This window comes from Alexandromys fortis, unplaced genomic scaffold (assembly GCF_014885135.2).
Source record: "Alexandromys fortis isolate MF-2015 unplaced genomic scaffold, M_Fortis_MF-2015_v1.1 scaffold_133, whole genome shotgun sequence".
Classification (NCBI taxonomy): Eukaryota; Metazoa; Chordata; class Mammalia; order Rodentia; family Cricetidae; genus Alexandromys; species Alexandromys fortis.
Window position 1 is genome coordinate 236,615 of NW_026068030.1, and position 21,867 is coordinate 258,481.

Genomic DNA, 21,867 nt, shown 5'->3' on the forward strand with positions numbered 1-21,867 from the left:
GGAGGGGGGTTTGTGCTCTCTTCCGGGACTATCGCCCCTGGATAGCACACACTCACCTGTCCAGATGGAACTCCTCAGCACCTAAACAGGGCCGCCTGGTAGCCCAGTGATCCAGGGACAGAAGGAAGGACGGGGCAGGCAGTGCAGGATCCAGGAGAGCACAGGAGCCCCTGGAGCCCAGGCTGAGAGTGCTGGGCTCTCTTACTGGGGACCTTGAGACTCACTGCTCTCGGTGGGTAGCCTTAGAGTAGGAGCTTAAAGTAGGAGCAGAAAACTGTTCCTGAGCAAAGGACCTTGCAGAGTTAAGTGTGAGTTCTTACCTCATAAAACTCTAAGTGAAGACAGTCCAATACTTCCTGACATTGATGTGGGCACTGAGCTTTAGGACATGATCCAAATAGAGAAAGAGGGTTGTAGCCGACTTGAAAGTTCATGAACAGAAAGAAAACACTCAACCCAGTAGAAAAGATAAGTGTTCTTCAGGCATACAAACATTGCACACAATGTTATATGGGACATGGAAAATCAAAGAAACATAAAACAGAAGGGACACAATAATTCTCCAATAACTAGCCCAAAAGAATGCAACCAACACGGTGCTGGAACTAAAGCAGACTTATAGACCTAGGAGACATAGCCGAGAGCTCAGATGCAAGTTCGCACATGTGCAGATCACTGAACTTTGACTCAGGTGCCAATAACATACACTGTGGAAAGAATTTTTTTTTTCACCGAGAAAGAAGAAAATCGTAAGGGAATTACACAGATCAATAGCGAAATCATCCCCAAGCTACTTGATTTAAATGTAAGCAAAGGATCTGAGGAGATGATAGTCTTCAAAAGTGGCATACAGACAAGACATGTGCAGAGATGTGCTCAGTGCCACGAGCTTCAGAGAAATGCAAATCCAAACCACGAAGAGGCATTACCTCACTCCTGTTAGTGGCTACCAAAAAGAGATAAATGTTGGGAGGAGGCAAAGAAAACAAGTCCCTGTATGCATTGGTGGTAATGTGAATTGGCCCAGCAACTTTGGTAAATAATATGGGTGTTAGAGAAAAATAAAGAGAGATAGATAAAGAGAAAGAAGAAGAAACCCAAACAGAACTACTTTATTATTCAACAGTCCCATTCCTGGGTTTATGTTATAACTTAGTCTAATACAGTCCTTCCTACAAGAGTGAGAACACGCATGAGAAAAAAAGACTTAATTTCTCTTAATGAACTACTCACATCTGAAAGTTTGCAACACAATGTAATATGGACACCTTGGAACCAAGGTTCAGCATGGGTTTTGGTGTGGACCAAAGATACCAAACTAGAGTAGCAAATATCCAAAGAAACTGCGGGCAAATGGATGGATCTAGAAAACATCATATTGAGTGATGTAACCCAGACCCAGAAAGACAAATATCATATATATTCACTCATAAGTGACTTTTAGACATAAAGCAAAGAAAAAACAGTCTACAATTCACAATCCCAAAGAACCTAGACAATAATAAGGATCCTAAGAAAGACATACATGGATCTAATCTACATGGGAAGTAGAAAAAGACAAGATCTTCTGAGTAAATTGGGAGCATGGGGACCAGAGGAGAGGTAGAAAAGGAGGGGAAAAGAAGGGAGAGGAGCAGAGAAAAAATATAGCTCAATAAAAAGAATCTTTAAAATAAAATAAAAAGAAATCATTGTATCAGAAATTGTAGCAGCATTTTCAGGTCCATTGAAGTGTCAGCTACAGTAGCCAAGACATAGAGACAAAATAAGAAAGTGCTAATAAGTAAATTGGTAAAGAAAGCATGACCCCTGTAGAATATTATTCAGCCTTAAAAATGAAATAAATAATGGGTAGTATTGTCAACGGCAGCACCCAGGCAGTAGAAGCTTCAGGCTCTGGAGCAAGATGATCGAGTGCTGCTTGCTTGAGGGGGCCCGCTGTGGCTTCAGAGAGTGACGTCTTCAAGTCACAGACCTCCAGAAGACAGCTGGCTAAAATCCTTATCTGTCAGAAAGGTTGATCTGAGGAAAGGTCATTGCTAACTGCCTAGCCTAAAAAGGAGACAAGCAGTCTGCACAAGTTACAGTTTCACAGTGTTAAGCAAGAATTCCTGGACACATACAACAAAATTTGTCAAGAAGTGTTATCTCAGATCCAAGAAGACAGCTTCATAGGGACGTGGAACACATGGTGTGGTGAGCAGGATCAAGCTGTCCATCTATGGATGTTTCAAGGAAGTTATCCAGCCGTTACAGAGGTTGTGAAGAAACTCAAGGAAAAGCAGGAATTTGTAAATTTCCATAAGGCCAGAAGTGACCTCTTCTCTACAGGAGGAATCGAATCGGCTGCTGTTGGAGATCAGTTTTGGAAAGAGCGGGACCCAATACATATGAACGCGGATCCTACCAACTCTGACCAGGAGCAATGATTGAATGGGAGTGATTACTGCTTATAAAGATCTGCAGACCAAAGAAGAAAAACATACAGAAGGCATCATGGCTGGGAGGGATTTGTGTACTACATGGTCACACTCATTCAGGAAGTAGAGTCCAGAATCATGATCCTGCTCAAGACTCTCGAGTTTCTATGTGACTATACAGCTCTCCATGAAGAATGTATGTCATGAATTCATCTCAGCCATTCATCAAGTGAAAAAAGAAACCGAGGTCTTCCCTCAATGAGGTGATGGGACAGACTTAGCTGACTTCCCCAGGAACAACCTTACCTTCCCCTTTGAGCAAATGGGGGTGGAGTGGGGAAAGGTGGGAGAAGCAAGAGGAGAGGAGGGAGGGAAAACTGGGATTGGTACATAAAAATAAATAAGTAAAGAAATAAAGAAACTGAGGTGTAAACTGCTGTACATAGGTTGTAAGATCTCTTTTCCTTATAATTTACATAACTATGAAGGAAAATCCAGAGGATTGGACTAAGTGGAGCACTCTGAAACATCCATGCTTACCAAATGTCCCTTAGCCTCCAGCCTTTCAGGAACCTGGGTGTGGTAACTTGGCACTCAGGAAACTGAGGCAGGAGCATAGGCCAATGTGGGCTATGTGGAGAATTTCAGACTAACTTGGACCCCTGGCTTCCATAGTAAGATCCTGTCTCAAAAACCAAAGTTAAAATTCGAACCATCCATGAGTAAAATTTTCCCTATGAAAAAGAATCAGCTATTTTTTTCTAACAAAAAGAAAAATCTGTTTTGTGTTGACAGATTTCTATAAATTTCCTTCCTTCAGGAAGAAATACAAATTACGACATGTTTCCAGAGCAATTTTTCTGAATCTCAAACTAGGAAAAAATTGTTAAGTGTACCCAATGGTTGACAATGTTATGTTTGTAACTTTTGATCACCCTGAGATGGGAGGGTATTCATGTGTACCTGATCAGAAAGGCAGTCTCCACCAGGCACAGCGTCCTGAGGGGTTGGCACGAACCAGTGTACCAATTGCGATTTTGGAATAAAAACTTCAAATAGCATTAATTTTATTTGTCGTACTTTTTAAAATAAAACCAGTAACTCTTGGGAAAGAGCTTTTGTTTTGAAAGTCAATGTTTGTGACTTCTGATCTCTGGTTCTACTTTGGTAAGCTCACAGCAGACACTTCTAAGATCTTGTATGAAGGCCAGTGCATCCTGGGTCTAAGTTGGCATAAAGCTTCAGATACTGTCTGTCTCTGTTTGGTTTTTTAATATAGTGTGCCAATTTTGTGGCTGTTATCATGTAGAAGTCCCGTTGAACTAGAGAATTAAGTCTGCTCTACAAATTGACATGTGTAAATAAAGTATGACTAAATCCCCAATCAGATGTCTAATTTTTAACATGTTTTATTTACAAACATTTTGATTAAAAAAGAAACACTGAAACTCAAAACAAAACACAAATGAGCTTTATGCTCTCAAGGACATGAAACTAAGCAAAAAGCTCTAGACATAGACATATTCTGCAGGATTTCACATGAGGGAGCTAAAATAACCAAACTTGCAGAAGTCAAGAGTAGAGTGATGTTGCCAGGGATCTAGGATGAAGGGATGGATGGAGAGATGTTGGTCATGGGTACCACATTCCAGCTGTGCTAAACAGTTCAGTCCTGGAGGCTAAATGGACAGACATGTGCCAGCAGCTGTTCATACCAAAGGACGCACTTGCAATCTGCTGAAGGAGTAGATCTTATGTGTCTTTGGCACACATAAAAGTAATTGAAAAATATAGCTCTCTGAGATGACAGGCATGTTAAAGTAGCTCGACTTTCAACTCTCTAAGGTTGGTACTAGTAGACAGGGGCTCACTTGTGTCTTCTAAGCTGTGGTAGACAAACCTAAGGTGGCTTTCAGAACAGCAACCCTGACTTTTGCAACTTTGTGGATTACTCACTTTCCCAGTTGATAAGAGTTGTGTCTTGATTCTAAACAAAGGAGTCCAACATGCTGTGCCATCTGTGACAGAGCTGTGTGTTTTCAGTCAATAATTCTAGAAGTGTATTGTTTGTGTCTTGCTCATACTGCACCCTGCTGGTCTAATGAAGTCAGTGGCCACAAATAACTCACTTGGCAAAGACTGGGGACAGCCTTTGTCTCAATCTTTGTGGGACCTAAATGCATTCCCACCAATATCCAGGAGGAAATGAATGCACTCAGTCCTGCAAACCACAAGGAAATGTATTCTCTCCCTGGAAAGAGAGCAGTTAGATGGTTATAAATTACTTATACCATAGTGGTCATGGGAGATTTAAATAGAGGTTTGGGTAGAAAGGTAGACTGAGGTGTTGACCATGAAGGGGTAGCTATTCATGAGTGAGGGAAGATGTATGGCAGGGAAACTCAGCTAAGACTGACCTTTTTAGTGTTACCATTTTTTCCTAGATATCTCCCTGTATTGGATGCGTTTATTTATGTACGCATCTATCTATCTATCTATCTATCTATCTATCTATCTATCTATCTATCTATCTATCTACACTTAATAGGAAGATGTGTGATCATATAGTTCAATGATGAGATAAAAAGGATGAAACTCACTTACCAAGACTAAAAACCCTCCCCATATATGCTATTCCAAGCGTGGTAGCATGTAGGCAAAATCAGAGAAGGCAAATCACGAGCAGCTGGTGCCCCATGGTACCCAAGCCCAGGGGATATTTGCATTATATCTGAGCCAAGAGCACACCTTTTATCTATGGCTTGAGCACTCTTCCCATTGAAGTTCTTGCTCAGATGCAGAACCCATCCATTCATCCCACGTCTCCAGAAGGGAGTGCGAGGGACTGTGGGTAATAGCAAGGAAGAGGCCAGGAACCAGGGCCACCACTTGTGGTGACTGGAGGAAGGGCTGACATGCTACCAGCACTGACAGTTTTCTTCATGCTGATCTTTGTCCTGCTTTGTTTCCTGGGGATCCTGGCCAATGGATTCATTGTGTTGATGCTGAGCAGGGAATGGCGACGGCGTGGTAGGCTGCCCCCCTTGGATATGATCCTCCTCAGTTTGGGCACCTCCCGATTCTGCCAGCAGTGTGTTGGGCTTGTGAACAGTCTCTACTACTTCCTCTACCTGGTTGAGTACTCCAGGGGTCTTGCCCGGCAGCTCATTGGTCTTCACTGGGACTTCTTGAACTCAGCCACTTTCTGGTTTGGCACCTGGCTCAGCGTCCTGTTCTGTATCAAGATTGCTAACTTCTCGCATCCTGCCTTCCTGTGGTTGAAGTGGAGGCTCCCGGGATTGGTGCCCCGGCTCCTTCTGGGCTCTATCCTGGTGTCCTTCATTGTAACTCTGCTGTTCTTTTGGGGAAATCAGTCTGCATACCAGGCATTCTTAAGAAGAAAAATTTCTGGGAACACAACCTTTAAGGAGTGGAACAGAAGGTTGGAAATCGACTATTTTATGCCTCTGAAGCTTGTCACCATGTCCATTCCTTGCTCTCTCTTTCTGGTCTCAATATTGATGCTGATTAAGTCTCTCAGGAGACATACCCAAAGAATGCAGCACAATGCCCACAGCATGCAGGATCCCAGCGCCCAGGCTCACAGCAGAGCGCTGAAGTCACTCGTCTCCTTCCTGGTTCTTTATGCACTGTCGTTTGTGTCCATGGTCGTGGATGCTACAGTCGTCATCTCCTCAGATAACATGTGGTACTGGCCCTGGCAGATTATACTTTACTTGTGCATGTCTGTACATCCATTCATCCTCATCACCAATAATCTTAGGTTTCGAGGCACATTCAGGCAGCTACTCCTGTTGGCCAGGGGTTTCTGGGTGGCTTAGAAGGCATGGTCTCTTTACAAAGACCCCTTGAGGAGCGTCAGGTGAGGTTAACCACCCTTGAAGTGAACTCACCAACATGCAAATGTCTGTGTAGGCAGACATGAGGGTCACACTGTGGGCTTCCCTCCTTGGGAAAGCCGAGAAGAAAACACAGGGACTCAGCATTCTTCCTTACCATGGGAATTATGAAAATGAAGATTCTGAATCCTGAGCAGCCAGTATTGACTTAAAGTGCAAAATGCAATATGTTCTGTTGCTTTCGTGTCTTTTATTCCTTTGTTGCTGATTGTTGCTTTAGGTAAAAGTCTTGATGAACTGGATCACCTTATCTTGGCTGGCTATTTGGGAGTTAAGGAAAAGATGTTTGTGTCTTAGCTGAACTGGGATGTAGCTGTGCATGGAAAGCAACAGTGTTCTTGAGGGCCGAGCAGCAGTCTGTATGGGAACTCCAAGGGATGGGTGGTTGTGGCCGCAGTGGTCTGGGCTAAGAGTTCTGATCCCTCTCCACCCTATGGAAGTTCTTTTCTCTTGGCAATTTTGGGAAGTTTGGCTTTCGTTTTGGGATGATTGCTAGGGAAATTCTTGCTGTTACTGTTTTGTTTCTCATTACTATTTCCCCTTTCCTGCCTTGGATTTTCTCCTCTTTGAAGCTTCCTTTGCTCACTACTTCTTTCAAAAAAGACCAATGTGGTTGCCTCATTTTCCTAACAGTCTTAGGGAACCTTTTTACTTCCTTCAAGCAAATGTTACAAACCCACATCTGCACTGCATAAACATGTTCATTTTAGTCAGAAAAACAGACACAAGAATCTCACTTATTTTACATGCAAATGCAATTTTCAAAAATCACTGAGTAAATGTCTTAAATATGATTTAAAAATTAACTTGCTCCAATTATTATACAAATGGTTTGAAAGGTAATTTTGGGAAAAAATATGGTTAGACATGGATGTTTGTAAGACAGAATGAAAAACTCTTGGTAGTCTATGCCAGCTCATTGCTCTTGCTTTACCCCTTTGTAGCCATTTTGTTGTTCTCTCTCTCTCTCTCTTTTTCTTTTTCTCCCCCCCCTGCATTGGGTAAAGTGTAATATGTGATTCAAATTGACATTTATAATTAAGTTTGGAATAACAGAACTTGTGGTTTCCAACACTCTTATCTGCATGTGGAAACAGCTATAGTTGATGAATGAAAATGACGAAACTGATGCCTGTGTGTGCATTCATTGTTATTCAGGAAATTCTGGCATTTAGGAAAGAAGAACTTTTGCTAAAAGGCATCTATATGCAAATTTCAGAAACCAGTTTATAACTGGATTTCTGACAGAGAGAAGTTGCATTCTCCCCTGAGTAAAAACACTTGCCCCGTTGCAAGGTACATTGGACTAAGTGAGCACGGGCTGCGGACTGTAGTGTGGAAGTAAGTGGTTCTGCGTGCTAAATTTAGACATTTCTATGGGTAATACATTGACATGATTAAGAACTCAAACTGTATTGACAAGTGTATTTGGAAAATCTCGCTTCTACCTATCCTGTTGGGGGCCACTTTCAGCAGTTTTACGTGTGTGCTTCTAGAACTATTTTATTCTGTCTTAATACCGACATAAGGAAGCAGTCCATTGACTTACACTCTGGTAACTCCACACTCCTAAACAAATGACTTACTCACTACACCGTCTCTGTGTCTTTCCATGCAAATGGTTGTGTAATCCATGTGTTGCTCAGCTCTTCGCTCCCCACTTCACAGTATATCTCAGAGGTCTGCTTATGTGGCCACACATTGAGCCTTCTCACTTTGTTTGCGTGGTGTAGGTGGAACATGAATTCATCAGTCACCTGTCAGTAATCATCAAAGTCATTTCTTATCTTTCGGTATTATGACAATATAGGGACTGAGGATCTGGGTCATCAGATAAGAGGCTTTGCTCTGCAAGCATGAGGGCCTAAATTTGAATTCTCAGCATCACCAAAAAAACTGGGTATAGCTGTGCTTGCCTGTAACCATGGCACTGGTGAATGGAGACCAATAGATCTGAGAAGGCCTAAAAGGTAAGCCAGCCTGGGCCAAAAGGAGAGCTTCTGGTTTAGCAAGATTATCTCAAGGGTGAGGCAATGAAACGGGCAGACGCATGATATCTTGCTCTGGCTTTTGTATGCTCTGAACACATGAGCATGTACACATAGTACTCCACAATAAATATGCATGCACACACACATACACACATACTGCACACACACACATACACACATACCACACACACACACACACACACACACACACTAATCTCGCATGTGTTTACAATAACCATAGACTAAACTCTATGAAATGGTCTTTGTCGAATGGCATATACCTTTCAACTTTTTGCTAAAAATTGCGCTCCCTGGGTTTGCCACAATTTACTTTCTCACCACCAGGCAGCTTATTTTCACACTTTTTATTTTTGGCCAACCTGTTAGTTAAAAAAAAGATGTATTATATGTTTATAATTTCTATGATTCCTTATGATAGGATTGGTGTTATCTTGCATGTAGAAATCAGTTCTTCCTTTGTCACATGTAATTTAAATTTTTTGCTTGTTTAATAAAAACTTAAAAAACTCACCATGAGGAATAATGGTTCATAGGAAATTAAAAATATAATTGTGAGTTGTTTTTTTTTTTTATCTTTTTTTTTCCATATAGGGTTTCTCTGTGTGATAGTTCTGACTGTCCTGAAACTAACTTTATAGACCAGGTTGACCTCAAATTCACAGAGATCCATCTGCCTTGCCCCTCTAGTGCTAGTCAAAAGGCGTGTGCTACCACTGCCCAATTTTTGTTTGCCTGGTTTTTGTTCTTGGTGTTTGAGTGTTTTAACTGTTAAAAGTGCAGATCTTTGAGCCAGGCAGTGTTGGCACGTGCCTTTAATTCCAGCACTTGGGAGGCAGAGACACGGGTATCTGAGTTTGAGGCAGCCTGGTCTACAGAGCAAGTTCCAAGACAGTCAGGGCTACACAGAGAAACCTGTTTCTAAAACAAAAACCAACCAACCAACCAACAAAAACAAGCAACGAAAAAGGAAGATCCTCAATGTCAGTGGAAATGCATAATCTAAGGGTAATTAACCCCTTGTGTCTCAGTTTCTTGGTATGTTAAGTGGAGTAGCTACCTTCTAATAGTTGTAAGGGTTGAAACACACACAACACAACATGACATAAGGAGTACTCACGATGGTTTAAGCATAATTGTAATAGCTTATAAGTAATGTTGTTATCTTCTGGACCTGCATCAGCGTGAAGAAGGTGGAGCACAATGAGGACATTTTCTGGCCATGGGCAAAGACTTCCCCTGACTCTGATCGTTTGTCCCCATTTTGCTCACAGTTTTCCACTTGTCCCCTTGTCACACGGGGCAGCACTGTGTGTGTGTGTGTGTGTGTGTGTGTGTGTGTGTGTGTGTGTTTGCATGGTGTAGAAAACTATTACGGTAGGTAAGAAGCTTCTGGAGAGGGAGTCTGCCAGGGTTGCATGCTTGGAATTCACCACAAGGCTGCTTGTGGGTGTGGCTCTAATAGAAAACTTCACCCAAGCAGTATTTTAATGTCAGTTAATGGAAGTGAAATAAAGGATCGAAGTGAGATTTTATCTTTGAAGGGGGGAAAAATTGGGAGTTTCCAAATGTGGCTATTTCTTTTTTTTCCCCCTACAATTAGATTGTACCAATGGGAAATCAGATGTTTGGATAGGTTCTGTATTAGGATGGCACTATCCATTGCCTATCCCCAAAGGTCTGTTTACACTGTTTACAGCCCCCACCTTACCAGCAGCAAATACCACAGACCCTTGGTGAAGTGCTATGTTTTTTTTTCTTGTTTGTTTGTATTTCACGAGGTCTTTCTGCACAGCCCTGGTTTGCTTGGAATTCACCAGATAGATAAAGCTAACCTTGAGCTCAGAGATTTGCCTGCCTTTGCCTCTAGAGTGCTGTGATTGAAGGCAACAGACACTGATAAAGATTTTATAAAAGACAATCTACAAAATAGAAAAGCGTGCTCTTACAGAATGATCTATGCATTATTTGATAACTGGTTCAGTTAAAACTTTTAACTATGCATATGAAGGCAACACCTGTGTCAGGGGTAATGCGGGGACTCACAGGTGCAGCCTCCTCCTCAGGGAATCAGCAATCTCGTGGGAGTCAGGAATTACGTGTCTGACAAGTAATCGCATTGTTACACATTGGGAAAAGTGCCTGGAAAAGAAAGCACAGGGCCTGTCAGTGTCTACAGTGGGAAGACATGGCTTTATATGGCAGAGACTCAGGGAGAGACCGCCATCAAGGAGCAGTTCCCTAATGAGGTGATATGTGTGTGTGAGACTGACATGTAGAAACGTAATTCCAGGAGCAGACACACCCCCAAATCTGTCAGTAGCTCCAGCTAAGATTCCCCACTTTCTGTGGTGGGATTCCCGGTGGGGGGCTATTTGGAATGGAAATTGCTGAATGGGAGATTTTATTTTGGACAGCAGTTTGGGTTTGTGTTGCCCTGGAGAAGCAGGGGCATTCTGCTGTTTATGAGTTGATCAGGCCTCTTAAGAAAGGCCATTTGCTTTCTTCTTGTCACTAAGAGATTCTGTAAATACTAATAAATGGAGCCCCTGATGCTTGCCCCCTCACTGCCCTTTAGAGGACTGAGTTCTTGCTTATTTGATGGCCATGGATGCTGACTTTTGTTCTCGGGGCTGTCATACATTGACTTATTCTCCTTAAAAATGCTCTGAACTCTTGTTGAGGCTAGCAGCTGGTGAGATTCAGACTCCTGTGTACATCACTATCAGAAAAGCAGGTTTCTCATACCAGCCTCACCTGGATGGGACTTTTTTAGGCAGGAGTTGCCCTTCTGAAGCGAGGCATGAGGTCAGATATGGTGGCTCTCACAGATGACAGGAAAAACAGAGCAGTTCTGTTTCTTTCTGCTCAGTTTTCAGAGTGCTAACCAGATGGTGTGATGTCTCCTGATATTAACAAAACAAAAGAAAAACCGAGACTGGAAAGTGGAAGGCACTTTGTGAATAGGGGTACCTTTGCTTCAGTTCTCAGTACCAAGATTCCATTTTACTTCCAACATTTTTTACACTCTGAATAACTTTAGACTGTTTGTTCACTGTTAGGTACAGGGGGTTGCACAAAAATAGGCACAGACCACCAAAGTCTAATAAACCAGAAGCAGACTTTATTCCAGAAACCAGAATCCAGGAAAAAATAAAAAAATAAAATAAAAAATCTTCATGGGGCACAAAAAGCTTATCAGCTAGCTGAGACCACAGCCAGAGATGAATTTTGTAAGACTGTGGCAAAAAGCTGGTGTTTGAACCCACCTTTTTATAGTAGGGGCACCAAGCATTAGGTCTGAACAAAGGAATTTTACAATCTCAAGGTAAAACTCAGATACAGATAGCCTTACTTTACAATCTCCATAAACAGAGTTTTTTTTTTTTTTTTTAGTTAAACTAGTGTTTGCATTTAGTCTATTGTCTTTTTTGGTACTTTCAGGTGGTGTTTACTGAAGCCCTGTGGTCTCCCTGTTGATGCTTCCAGTTTCACATAGCAGGTATAATGCACAACCCAGAGGTCATATATCTATTTTCTAAAAGTTGACTCAGCTCATATCCATAGGCTAGCTTCCAGTTTACAGAGAGATGCTTGGCCTTGTAAACAGAGCTATGGGTTGTAAAGCAAAATAACCTACTTAATAGTTAATCCTCAAGCTGCTGAGAAAGCTGCTGACAGTCTGTTTTCATTCTCCTAAACTTACAACTTTATATTTCTTTATTTTTACATTCTTATTTTGAGAATCTACATTTTTATATTCTTATTCTTGGACCCTTCATTCACCAGTATTTTGGTCTCTGAACTCTTCCCTACACCCCATGCAGTCTATAAAATCCACCGTAGTTAAGGGAAGTTAAATCATAAATATTGTTTTATTTATTCCGTCCTCATAAGAGTGGGATAAAGATTCACCGGGCTAATGATGGACCACAATGCATCATTTGTTCTGTCCCTGTATGTCCCGCATAGTTACTGTGGTAGATGTGGTTGCCTCATATCAAACCCTCTGCAATGTGATAATCTTTTATAATGTAAAATTCTTTGGCTTTATTTTCCAAGATCTACATCTATAGCCCTTCTGCAGCTCTGATTCCTTCCTGTAACTCTTCAGGATGAGATCTTTACCAGACTGGTTTACTGACATCTCATCAGAGCCTTCCTGGTTTCTGCCTCCTCACCTGGGCCATGCCATAGGAACAACCATCTCCCTGCACTCAGTCATCTACTGAAGTTGACCATTTCCCAAGACTCACCCTGTTTCTCTCCTCTAATTCCATTTCAAACCCCAGGGATTTCTTATCTCTCTAATGGAACTGCATTAGCTTTTGAGCTTTTCTATCTGTGTCTTGTTTGACCATTAACTGATACTGTAAAACTGTACTTCTGGTATTGCAGGATTATGTTGGCATTCAGTTTCATTTATTTGACATTAATCTCTTATCTCTCCTCATTACTCTCCAGGCTGTGGGAGGACGTGTTTCTTGCAGCACCTGACATTGGATGTTGCATTCACTGGAGTTTGATGTGGTATTCTAAGACTGTGTGGTAGCCCAGCTCCTGGGATTCTTGCAACACACAGGAGGCAGGTTGTAACAATAGTGGTGATGACAGGAGCCAGGGTTAGACCAAAAAAAGTATTTGTTAAATGTAGAATTTGGTTGAATGGTTGATTGATTGATTGCGGATGGAGAACTTGGTATTCAGGGCAATGGCAAGATGAGGGAAATTATCCTGATGTTCACTGAGTCAGCAAATATGTGCATTGAATTTCTGGAAGGCATAAACTGCTTTTGAATCTTATTAGGGAAAGAGCAGAACTATAAAAAAAAAAGATTCTAAAGCACATGCCATTATTATTCAGACCTTCAAAATCAGAGTATACTCTCCAACACCCCCACCCACACACACACACACACACTTTTTTTTTGTGGAGTTATGCTTTTTTTTTTTTTTTTTTTTTTTTGGCCTTAGTATAAACTATTCTGTTCCAGGGTCAGGCCCTTCCTTTCTACTCCTGAATTCTCTATACCTGAGTTCTTACTCCAGCAATTGACTGGCAGCATCATTATTCTGTTGTCCTGCATGACAGCTGTGTGTGTGTGTGTGTGTGTGTGTGTGTGTGTGTGAGAGAGAGAGAGAGAGAGAGAGAGAGAGAGAGAGAGAGAGAGAGGGAATGTGTGTGTGTGTGAGAGGGAGAGAGAGAGAGAGAGGGTGTGTGTGTGTGTGTGTGTGAGAGAGAGAGAGAGAGAGAGAGAGAGAGAGAGAGAGAGAGAGAGGGAGAGCTGTGCCTTGACCATAGGGTTCAACACATTGTGTCCACAGATGGACATACATGTAGTGTTTGCTAATTCCATGGCAGAATTAGCCAGACCCACAAGACAAAAGATACCCAAACCACCAGGTCACAGGAAGTGTTGGAATCATCATTGCTGAGTAATGTGGCAGGTGGGGTGTGTGTGTGTGTGTGTGTGTGTGTGTGTGTGTGTGTGTGTGACGGATGGATATGTAGCAGGAACTTGGTCTCACCAAGAGTGAGTAAGAAGTTCTAGGTTTTCCGTAGGAATAAAAAGGCCTTATTATCCACGAGGAAAAGTGGCCTCATCTGGGGAATTTCTCTGGAGGTGTAGTGGATGGCCACTACTAACAGGTGGCAGAGGAAAGACATGAGAAGAAGGGTACTGAAGGAGGGTGAGCACGGCTAGCAGGTTGGTGACTCTGAAGAAAACAAAGAGTCTAGTTTGGATGTGCTTGTTTCTGGAGTAATGTAATGGAATGAATTCACTCACCCAGATCATATCATCTGCCTTTTATGGAGCAGGTGGGTCTGTCTGCTTGGGAATTAGGGGAAACAGAGTCAAAGCAGAAGTTCATGGTCTGGGGTTGAACAAAGGACCTTGGCATGGACTCTGAGTATGGGAGTAGGCTCTTCACTAGATTCTGAGCTCTTGAACTCGCAGAGCTCTGCAGTTTTAAGCACAAACATTTCTAATGTGTGTTTCACAGGAAAATTCCATTGAGTCCATGGCTAAACACATTTAGTGTGTCTTTAAGGGTTGTTTTCTTTCTAATTTCTTTTGTGAGCGTGTTTGTGTTTCCAAGAACCGTGGCGTAGTGGTGGTGGGGTCAGAGGATGATTTTCTGAAGCTGAGTCTCTTCTTTCGCTGTTGTGTTGATTCTGGGGACCAGGTGACCAGGCTTACACAGCAAGTGTGCTGTTCCTCCCAGGCTTGTGCTGGGAGTTGTTCTCTCATCACAGAGCACAGAGTCTGTGTTCTTGGACTCCTCCTTGCCCTAACTACTGGGCAGAGGCAGAGGCAGACGCAGAGGCTGAGGCAGAGGCAGACACAGACGCAGACACAGAGGCAGAGGCAGAGGCAGAGGCTGAGGTCCTTCTTGCTCCTCCACAGTTCAGGCTAGGTCAATGACAATAGAAAATCGACCATTTGGTTTCCAGGGATTAATCAGGCTTAATCTTCTGCTGATAAGATCAGGGCCTCCTATAGGACTTTGTATCAAACACAATTATATTTTATGTTTTGGGATTATACTGTTTCCTTGGTGAAATGTTGGCATTCGCTTGCCTATCAAAGTGATTAATAAAAGATGAGCACGCACATCACTTGCAATGACAACATTTGGAAGCTGACAGTGCCCACAGATGAAGTCAGCAAGGGAGTGTCACTCAAATCCTTTGGTTTTATTGTGGGTAAACTCTCTGTCACAGCAAAGGCATGTTTGCCCTCAACACATCCCATTGTTGGGTTTGTTTTTTAGCCGAGAATAAAGAAGTTTCTCTTTTGTATAAGTGATCTTTCCCCCTCATTTGTAGTAAGTCCTTTTGGCTCCCTTTTCAAGGGTTTCCCACTTCCCACTTCTGTTAGCACTGGAGATTGAACCTAGAGCCTGCTATATGCTAGGACAATTGCTCTGCCACTGAGCTACAGCCCTTAGATCCCCAGTGCTCATTTCAATATTCATCTCATATCGTTCTGCAGTGTGCTGGGGGGAGCACAAACGGCTGTTATGAGAAAAAGGGGAGAGAGGGACACAGAGAAAGCTGCCTGCTAGACAGCCCATCTGGATTCCTATAAACCTCATAGCACAGTGCTATCAATGCTGGCTGTGTGTTGTAGTCACCCAGAAGCTCTGAAAACTTGGGAAGCCTAGCTCACCCTCCAAAGCAGTTCAATACGGATCTCTGCTGGCAAGGCCCACAATGAGTATGTTAGTGGATTTCCTGTTTTCAAAAGTTAGGCTGTGGAGCTGAGATAAGAGCCTCCACTTTAACTGTTCTCTCTCCCCTCCCTCCCCTTTGTCTTTGGGTAGGGGTTAGGCAGAGGCTTCCCATGTAGCCCTGGCTGGCCTGGAACTCACTTTGTAGGACTGAGCTGTCCTCAAAATCACAGTGATCTTTTCACCTTTCCATCGGAAATGCTGGGTCTACCTGTGAAGATCGCCATACTTGCAAGCTTTGATTTATTTTAAGGTATGTTTTTTTTTTTTTTTGATAAGGGAATATAATTGGAGATCTTTGGAACTAATGTCATCAGTCTTCATTCAAGTTGTCTGAGTTTCAGGGATTTGTGGTGAGTTACGAGAAACTCATCTGGTATCTTACCTTCCGCAGAGCTGTAGCTGCTACAGGGCTGTGTCACGTGCACTGTTCTAGAACAGACTCGACCAGGTGAGCACGGGTGAGTAGCAAATGAGATGAAGTAGGAAAGTGTCCTCCATAAACTTCAGAATATTCTGGAATAAAAATCATTAACTTTAAGCTTATGAGAGACGGCTCACAGAAGCCAGTGGAACAGAAAGAACTATTTAACCCAAGTCTTTCTACCAGGGTGGAGATGGGGTTAGAGGGGGCTGGAGGGAGTGGAGCAGTAGCTGGAGTCTACCCTCCACCTGCTCACGTCTTCCCGACAGTTGCTCTGTGGCGAAAGCAGTTCCCCATTTGAGGGTGGAGATGAGAAACTGGTTTTGCATAGCAGCAGCTGCCGACTTTCTGAACCCGGCACCTGGGGCCCATGGCCTGGGTCAAAGCTTTCATTTTTTTTTTTTTTTTTTTTTGTCAGTGCAGTCAGCACCAAGCTTTGGTCCACAAATGTCCTTACTGAGAGCCAAGGATACCCACTGACATTCTCATGTAAAGGCAATAACAGGCGAGACTCCCGGAGAAGAATGAAGGTCATGCATTCGCCCTCACTGTCTCAAACCATAATGCCAGGGAGAGTCAGAGCTTGGAAGTGATGGGTTCAGGGTTACTTTCTAGACTGATGCGGGGCTGTAGGTGGGTCTGGGTCCCTCAAATGGGGAACTGCTTTCGGCCACGTCGGGAGGACGTGAGCAGGTGGAGGGTAGACTCCAGCGACTGCTCCACTCCCTCCAGCCCCCTCTAACTCCATCTCCACCCTGGTAGAAAGACGGGTTAAATAGTTCTTCTTTCTGTTCCACTGACTTCTGTGAGCCGTCCCTCATAACCTTAAAGTTAATGATTTTTATTACAGTCTCTTCCCACATCGCCAGCTCTGCTGTCACTCATGGGGCAGGGCTGGTGGGTCTTAGTGTCTCATGGGAGTCAGCAGAGGGTATGGCTTGGGGTGGGGAGGATGTCTGGAAAAACTTAGTGGTTGGGATGCTCCTCCTTTGAGGCTGGTTGAGTCACTGAATTGCCATAAAGTTATACAGGAAAATGGCTAAAATGTCCTTTAGAATGGACCCTGGATTGCGGTTGAATTTGACAATCATATGGCTGCTTTCAGTTTTATCTGTAAAAAGGAACCATCCATTCCATAGTTAGAGCAATGGTACAGAGCCCACACACCTGGACACCCAACCTTCTTTGCAGCTGTAGGTAAAATTATAGAGGAGCATCTTTACCAACTGCATCTGTTTTATGCCTGTCTTCTGACTTGTAATGACCTATTTTAAAACCCTAGTACACCTCTCCTTTTGTTTGCTGCCCCTCTACTTTCTAAACAGAGACTGCTATATGGGATTGAACTAAAATAGGAATACACAGTGAGGCTCTTAAAATTTTTTTACATGGGAATGAGTGACAGAACATTGTGATCTGGGATATGGATGTGATGGTGGATCATGGGCACATCCAGGGAAGTTGAGGCAAGGGCGAATTTTCAACAACAAAACATGAATCTAATTTTTAAATAAATATTCCTTGCTTATAGGGACTCATGGTGCTGATGTGTACAGTGCTTGTTGCTAGGAAACAATTTCACACCAGTGACTGATGATGGTTGAGATTACTTGCAAGGCTATAGCTAGGACTGGCTGTTTTCGGACAGGGTGCCCTTAGATAAGTGGCTTTAATGGCAAGATTGTACTTTTGGTTGCATGTATTGTTATGGGATCTTTCATCAAGTAAATATACATGAGGCCTCTCGCGTTGATGATATTGAAACTCTGTTATCAGGGTCTGACACGACTGACTGACTCTGGCAGCTTTCACAACAGAACTAGTGAACTGACAGGCTGAGTGAACACCATATGGAAAAGCTGCGTCTTCAATCCGTTCCCTCATTGTGCAGTCAGAGAAGCAAAAGAACTATGCTATGGGGAAGAGGATGATCTTCAAAACGCCTTGGCATGTACTGGGCTCCATCTTAACATCCCCAGGAGTGCCTCCAGAGGGCTCCCTGGGTTACAATCTCATTCTGAAAAAAAAAAAAGCTAACAAGTTTTTTTTTTTTAAAATTTTTATTATTTTTATTTCATGTGTATGCATGTCTGCCTGTATGTCTGTAGATGCACCATGTGTGTACCTGGTGCTTGCAGAGACCAGATGAGGGAATTGGGTCCTTTGGAACTAGAGTTATAGAATATTGTTAGACATCATATGGGTTCTGAGAACAGAAACTGGGTACTCTGTAAGAGAAGCAAGTACAGCTAAGACATTCATCCAATCTCAAGGCTAATGACTTCTGAAGCATGCATATTTAATTTTTTGAGAAAGTAATATTTTCTTATTTAAAAATTTCAAACAGTACCTAAGAGATTAAGGAAAAACAATATCTCCATCCTTCCTCATTATTTTTCCCATTATGCCCTTGTCTAAAGATAATCTATCTTAATGATATGTTGGTAACAGTAGTAATAGCTCTTATATAAAGTTTTATGGAATTATATAAGATTTTTTTCTTGTATGTTGTGATTTTATTTCCTAAGGAATTTGCCATTTTAAGATGATAGATCTTTCTAGAATATTTTAGCTATTATTATTTATTAACAAATGCTAAAGGTACATAGACGTGTTTATGGCATTTTCATACCTGCACCTAATGTGTATTGAACATATTCACCCTATTACTCTCTCTTGCCTCTGTCCTGCTCCTGCTCACCCTTCTTTTCCCTTCCTTCCTTCCTTCCTTCCTTCCTTCCTTCCTTCCTTCCTTCCTTCCACTTTCATGCATTTACTTTTGTTCTCAATGAGTTTAGTTGTGTATGGTGCAGTGCACAATTCAATGCAATGCTGCATGGTCATCTTACCATTGGATACATTTATTTTAATGCCTCCTGTTTCCCCATCAACTATTATCTACCTATAGACTCAGGCATGGTTAAGAACCTCTTCTCCCTAGCAACCCTCAATTGCCTATCAATCCCCAGGGATAGGAATGGACTCATGGACATCTCTGCCTTTTATGAGTTCACTTTTGTGTAGGTCTTGTGCAGGCAATCAAAGTCACCGTGAGCTCATGAGCACAGTGACACCATGTCTGGAAGACAGTATTCCACAATATTCCATTCCTTCCTCTGGTCAATACATCCAGTTGGAGCTTTGCCCACTCCCTCTGCCCTATCCACAGAGCTTCTTCAGGGCTCCCTGAGCTTTGGAAGAAATGCTATAGATGTTCCTTTTAGGGATGAGCAGTCAATTATTTTTAGTGTTATGAGTCTCTGCAGTAACTGATGCCCCCTGGAGGGTGGAGTGGGCAAAGCTCCTTTGACTAAAACTGACAGCAATACTAATCTATGGACAAATGTTTAGAAGGTAATTTGATAGGCACAGCCTGTTCATTTAGCAATCATTTAGCAAAATTGAGGTCACCCTCCAGGCCTATAGGCTTTGATCAGGTTAAGAATACCAGGTATGAATTCTCTCCTGTGGATTGGACTTCAGATCTAACCAAAAAGTATTTGGTTCCCCCATAACTGTTTTGCTGTCATTGTACTGGTAGGCTTATCTTGCATAGCAGGTCGGTAGTATAGCATGCTGAGTCAATAGCACAGTAGGGCTGTGGACAACTTTCCTCCCCAGTAGCCTGTAGAGTACCTTCTGGTACCACAAAAGCTAGTCACAAGGGAGGAAGCTTTCAGCTAAGTTTCAACTTGAATTTCTCTATGTCTTACAAAGAGTGTACTGTCAGACTGGGTGGTGGTGGTGCATTCCTTTAATCCTAGCACGTGGAAGGCAGAGGCAGGCGGATATTTGTGAGTTTGAGGCCAGCCGGAACTACAAGAGCTAGTTCCAGGACAAGCTCCAAAGCGACAGAGAAACCCTGTCTCAAAACATAGAAAAATAAAAAATAGGGTCTTGCTGTCTTGTTCTGGTGTGCAACCAAGAGCAGTGACAATAGCCAATATTGTTTTAGCGGCCTTCAAGACCTCTTTGACCAACCACTGTAGCTCAGTTCTGGCACAGGGATGGTCATTTAGCAACCCATAACTTTATCAGCTTATACAGCGTTCCACCATTCACATATTATTAATTTTTATTTTTTAATTATTTTATAAGTAGCAGATTTCTTTATGGCTTTCCCAAACATCCTTAGTCTCATTTAATCTTCCCCATATTCATTACTTTCTTTGTGTCTTTTGCTTTACATAAGCTTCTCAGTTTCAAGAAGTTCATTTATTGTTTCTCTCAGTGTCTGTGCTATATGTAGGAACTGGTCTCCTGTGTCCATTTATTGAAGGCTACTTCCCACTTTCTCTTCTGTCAACTTCAGTGTGGTCAGATTTATATTGACATATTTAATTCATTTAGACTTGAATTTTATACACAGGCATAGATGTGGATCTATTTGCATTTGACATCCAGTTATGCCAGCACCATTTGTTGAAGATGCTTTCTTTTTTCCATTGTATAATTTTAGCTTTTTTGTCAAAAGTCAGGTTTTCATAAGTGTGTGTCTTAAAATTTGCATCTTCAATTCAATTCCATTGGTCAACCTGTCTGTTTTTGTGCCAGTACCAAGCTGTTTTCATTACTGTAGCTCTATAATAGAGCTTGATATCAGGGATGGTGATGCCTCCAGAAGGATTGTTTTGGCTGTCCTGGGTTTTTCATTTTTCCATATGAAGTTGAATACTGTTCTTTCAAGGTCTATGAAGAATTGTGTTGGAATTTTGATGGGGATTGCATTGAATCTATAGATTGCTTTTGGTAGGATTGCCATTTTAATATGTTGATCCTACCTATTGAAGAGCATGGGAGATCGTTCTGTTTTCTGGTGTCTTCTTCAATTTCTTTCTTCAAAGAGTTAAAGTTCAGCCGGGTGGCGGTGGCGCACGCCTTTAAGCCCAGCACTTGGGAGGCAGAGGCAGGCGGATCTCTGTGAGTTCGAGACCAGCCAGGTCTACAAGAGCTAGTTCCAGGACAGGCTCCAAAACCACAGAGAAACCCTGTCTCGAAAAACCAAAACAAAAACAAAAAAAAAAAATTTGGCTCCTTTGGAAGGCTACACTGAGGAAAGAGCTCTGAGGAACCCTGCACTTGGACCCCTTATGGAAGCATTGTACCCCCATACCCCACCAGCCACCCAGAGACCCCTGTAGACACTGCCTGACGACTGCTCGTGCTGATGGCAGAACTTGGCATCCAAGTGCTGCTGGTTTTGTAGTCGTGGAGGTGTCTATCAGATTTAAAAAGGAAGCCCTGAGAGGCGGTGTGTGGCTGGGTCTGGAGCCCTTGAGGTAGCCCTTGAGAAGTGACACCTGAAGTAGAGAACAGTGTTAACTTTAGAGGCCTGGAAAGTGGGACATCTGCCAGGCAATGGGCAAACGTGAGGCTCGCTGGGGAACTGCCCCCCCTCCCCCGCACACATATCATGCTATTGCGGTCAATGTCAGACAAGAACTGAGCACCTGTCCTACCCAGTTCCAACCTAGCTTTGGTCCCGTCTCACCTTCCTATGCCCCACTTCTCCGTTTTAGAATGGGGATGCTTACTTTGAGACGTGGTATATTAGAAGCATGTAACTTTCTTTTCTAATTTCATAGGTGTCAAGGCTAAGCATTTGCCTTGAGCCTCAGAGACCACTTTGAACTTGGACTTTTGAACAGTATTGGAACTGTTAAGCTACGGGGCCTCTTGGAGTCAGACAGAATGTATTTTGCGTTACGAGACAGACACGAATCATTGAGGTGTCAGGGTGCAATGTTATGGTTTACAGAGATGGTTTGTGCATCATGTTGACAGAAGGTAGACGTGATGTTTACCTTGATAGTCACCTTGATTGAACTGAAAGGGGCCTGAGGGTCAGAAAACCACAA

At 42.6% G+C, this 21,867-nt stretch overlaps 1 protein-coding gene and 1 pseudogene across 1 annotated transcript; both read left to right on the plus strand.

The window, feature by feature from the left end:
* LOC126515105 (protein NipSnap homolog 2-like) overlaps positions 1–2,627 on the plus strand; it is a 24,664-nt pseudogene extending 22,037 nt beyond the window's left edge.
* Positions 2,628–5,335: 2,708 nt separating this feature from the next.
* LOC126515063 (taste receptor type 2 member 41) lies at positions 5,336–6,262 on the plus strand. Its single transcript, XM_050164403.1, has one exon. It carries the CDS (start codon positions 5,336–5,338, stop codon positions 6,260–6,262), a length of 927 nt encoding a protein of 308 aa, XP_050020360.1.
* Positions 6,263–21,867: the final 15,605 nt, after the last annotated feature.

Bases quoted from the DNA above. Each gene is read 5' to 3' on its own strand.
- LOC126515063 (XM_050164403.1), top strand. From the start codon at position 5,336: ATGCTACCAGCACTGACAGTTTTCTTCATGCTGATCTTTGTCCTGCTT.